This window comes from Adiantum capillus-veneris, chromosome 2 (assembly GCF_014529385.1).
Source record: "Adiantum capillus-veneris isolate H3 chromosome 2, ASM1452938v2, whole genome shotgun sequence".
Taxonomy (NCBI): Eukaryota; Viridiplantae; Streptophyta; class Polypodiopsida; order Polypodiales; family Pteridaceae; genus Adiantum; species Adiantum capillus-veneris.
Window position 1 is genome coordinate 124,346,141 of NC_140932.1, and position 4,998 is coordinate 124,351,138.

Genomic DNA, 4,998 nt, shown 5'->3' on the forward strand with positions numbered 1-4,998 from the left:
ATGCAAGGAAAGCATGCGCTCTTGCATGCACTAAAAATCTGAGAGAGAGAGAGAGAGAGAGAGAGAGAGAATCTTCTTTGTTGATAGATTTTCCAAATTAGAAAACTTGAGATTTATTCCATGAGGTGTTAGTGGATTTCATTAAATGAGCCATGGTACTTCTCTCTTTTGGAGGTTTGACTACTGTATTAAGACTTGAACAAATAGATTGCTTCTTTGGATGAGTAGCAACATTATCAATCTTGACTCCTTTATTTATTCTATGTCTCGTTTTCTTCAAATTAAAATCTCTATTGTGTACTGTGTCTTTTTAGTTTTTTATAAATATATTTACTACTTAAATAGTGCAAAGACACTTTAAAAAGAAAAAGACACTAAATTTTTTTATTAAAAAAACACACAAATGTAATAATGTGCACTAGACTGTCTTTCTTTATATTTAAAACACAAAAAGTATTTTGACTTTGGTAGGTCTTTTCGTTTCTTAAACTCACCCTTTACTTATTCACTTTAGATGTTTTGAAAAGCTTTAATTGCTAGGAGTTATGCTATTTAGGTACCTACAAGCTTTCAAGCTTATCTCTTAGAAAAAGGGTAATACTTATCACATCCTTTTAGCAGAGAAATTAATAATTCAAGTTAAAAGGCAGACAACAATTTGACTTTCTTTCCTTTTGGACATAGGCATCTTCAAAGTTCAATTCCCTGGCTAGGACACGTTGTTTAGAGGTGCAAATGTGAAGATCTCCATGGTCTGCAAAATGAAAGCACGTGTTAAATATGTTGATTGAGTGTGAATCGAGTTTACATTTCTCCTCACGGCGTTAGGTTTCCTACTTAAGGTAGAACTAGCCTTTATTTCTTGTCCCTCGTGCTCCGTCCATATTTTTATTTATTTTTTTATTTTATTTTACTTGTGTGTGTGTGTGTGTGTGAGAGAGAGAGAGAGAGAGAGTGTGTGTGTGTGTTATTGTCTCCCACTAGGGTTTGAATGAAGTGGAGGTAACATGGACACACATCGTGATAAAAATACGATTATTATATTTTGGAAAAGTAAATTTAAAAGGGAAGAGGGGTCTCAGGATTAAATAACATGGATCATTAAGCGGGGAGGGGAGGGGGGGGGGGGGGGGGGGGGGGGGGGGGGGGGGGGGGGGGGATCGAGGGCAGAGAAGCGCACGCACAAAAATTGGGGAGATTGCAGCTGTAAGGATCAAAGGTGATTATCATACCAATCAAGATCTACGATGGAGATTCCATGACAAACTCATTTTGGGATAAAAATAATATCAAACCCCTCCCCCGTTATGTCGGTGGTAATAGGAGTTTTTTCTTTCGGTGTGTTTGCGAAGGGAGAGAGAGGGGGGGGGGGGGGGGGGGGGGGGGGGGGGGGGGGGGGGTTTGTTCAAATCCAAATGCGAAAGTGGGGACCCTTTTTTCCACCATTGGATCGCCTCGAGATCTACATGTCCCTAGATTCATTGTTGATCTCACTCAAGGGTCTTCAGAGAAGGGGGGGGTTGTTCAAATCCAAATGCCAAAAGTGGGGACCCTTTTTTCCACCATTGGATCGCCTCGAGATCTACATGTCCCCGGATTCATTGTTGATCCCACTCAAGGGTCTTCGTTTAAGTCCCCTTGGTGTTTAGAGTCCTAGGGGAGGGACTCTCTCTCTGCGCTTCCTCAACTTGCAAGTTGTATAGAGAGCATCTCTCTGATGTTCAAATGAAGTTAAACCTAACGACCCTTTTTTTTTTTGGAGTACTCACCAATCTGTGAGTTTAGAATAAACTAATAACCAAAGCATTTAGAAGACAGTCTCATGCATAACATGTGCCATGAAAGGTAGCAGAGTGAGCTTAACAGACCATCCAACCTCACCTAAAACGAAACCATCCAAGACACCATTACATCAACTAACACGGGGAGCCACCCCCAAATAGACAAGCAAGGAGATCAACATAGATGAGGAGATATACCCGAATACGGTTGAACAGGGGGCCACCTTCGATATAGAATATATTAACAAAAACATAAAGACATATCCAAGCCATGGTAAGACCGATCCATGACGTCACATTGAGCTACCAAGAGAACCATCCATACATTGGCCCATTAGGGTGCCTCACTTGAGTGAGCATATGGGATCAAGAAGACCCGGCTAATATGGGAGCCACCTGATCACATAATTCAAAGAAGGTGAGAGGCATTACCTCCATCACTTGAATGTCCTACCACCAACATCGAAGAGGAAGCCACAACTCGAATCAAACTGCCACCAAGATTATGCAAATCCTAGGTTTCTCAAAGCAATGCATCACTAGAATAATCTCCCTTACCTTGTTAGTTGTACTTTCACATCAAGGCAATAGTCAAAAAAGTGCTTAAATATTGGACTCAAGATTGAAGGAGTGCTCGAAAACAATTATTTTCCAAAACTTGGAAAACCTATATATGAGATATTTTAGAGGTAAATTGACTATATTTAGAGGCTTTATACACTAAATTTCTCTAGATTTTGTAGGCTTTCCCACAATACAAGGCATTAAAAATTGGTAGCTTGACTATATGGAATACAAAGAGGGAGAGGGAGTACAAAGAATTCAACGTGTCTTTGTACTCCCTCAACAAGCAAGTTGTATAGAGAGCATTTTTCTAGTGCTCAACAGCAAAGTACAAGCGGACTAAATTCTTATGCTACATTTGAATGTACTTATGCTAAATTCTTCCAAATTTTGCAAGTTTTCTTTCTTAAATTTAACATATAGACTACATTTGAATGACTACATTTGAATGTACTTATGCTAAATTCTTCCAAATTTTGCAAGTTTTCTTTCTTAAATTTAACATATAGAGGAAAATCCTAGGTTCTCTTTGATCACTGCATCACTCTTAAGCTCCCTCACCAATGTTAGTTGTACTTTCGCATTATGGAGCGATAGCTTAAAAGTACTTGACTAGTGTACTCAAGGTTGAACGTTGAAGCATCATCGAGTCGATCCCGATTCCCAATCAATGTCAACCAACAAGAAAGTGTGGTATTATATTCTAGTGTATGAGGTATTATAAAAATGGAAAAGACATTAAAATTTGTAGCTTGACTACATGGATTTTTTATCTCATCAATTATGCATATATTTATTTACTTATTTATATTTGTATTTATAAAATGATAGTGCACGACCATTGAAGCTTTTGTAAAGAGAAAAGTCCAACCCTTGGAAGCGTGAACCATCAAACTTGGGATTCTTAAGAGTCTTTAAAGGTAATGGTGACGTGTCGTTATAGCAACCGCTTGACTTACCCATGAACACAAAAGGCTATATAAGGGGGTCTGTAAGATTGCCATGAGGAACCCCTCCCTTCCTTCCTTCTCTCTCACTCTCTCTCTCTCTCACACACACACACACACACACTAAAACATGGCAAAAGCTACCTTGGTGGCTAGCTTTCTTTTGGTAATCTTCTTATTGTCATCTTTTCAAGGTATAGATGGTGCACTTAAACATTTCAATTAGTCAAGGAGACTCTCAACCTTGAGTTTTATCTTTCAAACCATCTAACCTCTTTCACCTGTTTTGCTTTTAACACAAAGGAAATGATTTGGGCGTTGAAGCAAAGGTAACCAATTTTAGCCAAATTCATGGGTTTCCATTTAGGCCAGTGTGGATATTAAGCTTATATGGGTGAGGTGGATTGTGTAGGTGGGCGTAAATAAACATTTGGGCGATATTATCTCGACACGTATGTGTAAAATATTGAGCCTTTGAAGCTCAAGCTCTCTCTCTCTCTCTCTCTCTCTCTCTCTCTCTATATATATATATATATATATATATATATATATATATATATATATATATATAATCTCAACTAACAAAATTTCTCTTTGTCTCTCCCATTTCCCCCTCCCTATCTCCCAAGTTTAAGAGACTTCTAGCTAAAATTTTGTTGGTGAAATCTATAGCATGTGGAGATGCCATATGCACACTGGAGTACTATGACACTGAGTATGTCATGTGTGGGGGTGAGAAGTTGCCAGCTTATTCCAATTGCTGTGTGCTACAGAGCTGCCTACCAGATGTTACAAGTTGCTCCTTGTACCTTGCCAATGATCAAGGCACTGTTGCCTGCAGCTTCTAAAGTCATTAGTACCAGATTTCATCAAAAGTACAAAAGGCTGCCTTCTTATTGAAAATGATAATGGCCACATTGCCTCCCATCATATTTATTGATGCTTTTGTTAATACTAGTGGTATGAATAGCACATACCATAGGCTCCCTCCCTCTTGCAATGATCATGCCAAAATTATTTGCCGTCTTATCTATTTATGTTTCAAAATCGTACCCCACATACTAGCTAATCAGATTCCCCGAAAATTGTAGTCACATACTACATTTGTGTCTATGCCTAGTTGCAAAATATATCCATTTCTTGTGTAAAATGTCTCTTCACTAAAAAGATAATGCATTACTTCTTGTTATATTGAATTTTAAGTTGTTAGCAAAACAGGCCATGGTGGTATTGGCGAACAAATTAATCATGTATACCTAAACTTTCCAATTATTTTTGGTGAGTGAATTATATTCGCTTAACCACAGCTTCAAGTCATGCTCGAGCGAGCCATCACGTCTCCTCAATAACCCTAAGCTGACATGGGAGCAATCCCTAAGCTTTCCAAATGTTAAATAAATACTTCATGTTGTGCCAACAGTAAATGACTTCATAATCGAATAACTTGATGCAGCTTAAAAATTTTAAGGAAGGAGAGGAGGAGAGGGCCTCCACGTGTCACTCATTGGTTCACTTCAATTTTCTTTTACAAAACATTTAATCTAAAGTGAAAAAGCGAAGAGTAAAACTGATTGTCATATGGAATGACCATTGTCACACTGATTGTCATATGGAATGACCATATGACAATCCTTTTGACAATGAAAAGTCAAAAGACTTATTACTTTTACTAGTAAAACGGTGCCGCCTTCGGTAGGGGCATGACC

At 38.4% G+C, this 4,998-nt stretch overlaps 1 protein-coding gene across 1 annotated transcript; it reads left to right on the top strand.

The window, feature by feature from the left end:
- Positions 1-3,354: 3,354 nt before the first annotated feature.
- Positions 3,355-4,442, top strand: LOC147463540 (uncharacterized). The gene is made up of 4 exons (XM_086529163.1): positions 3,355-3,486; positions 3,596-3,621; positions 3,705-3,744; positions 3,965-4,442. Exons 1-4 carry the CDS (start codon positions 3,423-3,425, stop codon positions 4,138-4,140), a joined length of 306 nt encoding a protein of 101 aa, XP_086385289.1. The 5' UTR covers positions 3,355-3,422; the 3' UTR covers positions 4,141-4,442.
- Positions 4,443-4,998: the final 556 nt, after the last annotated feature.

What these genes read in the sequence shown, in the direction of transcription:
- LOC147463540 (XM_086529163.1), top strand. Translation starts at nt 3,423, where the DNA reads ATGGCAAAAGCTACCTTGGTGGCTAGCTTTCTTTTGGTAATCTTCTTA. An exon ending in ATTTGGGCGTTGAAGCAAAG is followed by an intron (nt 3,622 to 3,704) that starts GTAACCAATTTT and finishes TGGATTGTGTAG; the next exon opens with GTGGGCGTAAATAAACATTT. An exon ending in GGGCGATATTATCTCGACAC is followed by an intron (nt 3,745 to 3,964) that starts GTATGTGTAAAA and finishes TGAAATCTATAG; the next exon opens with CATGTGGAGATGCCATATGC.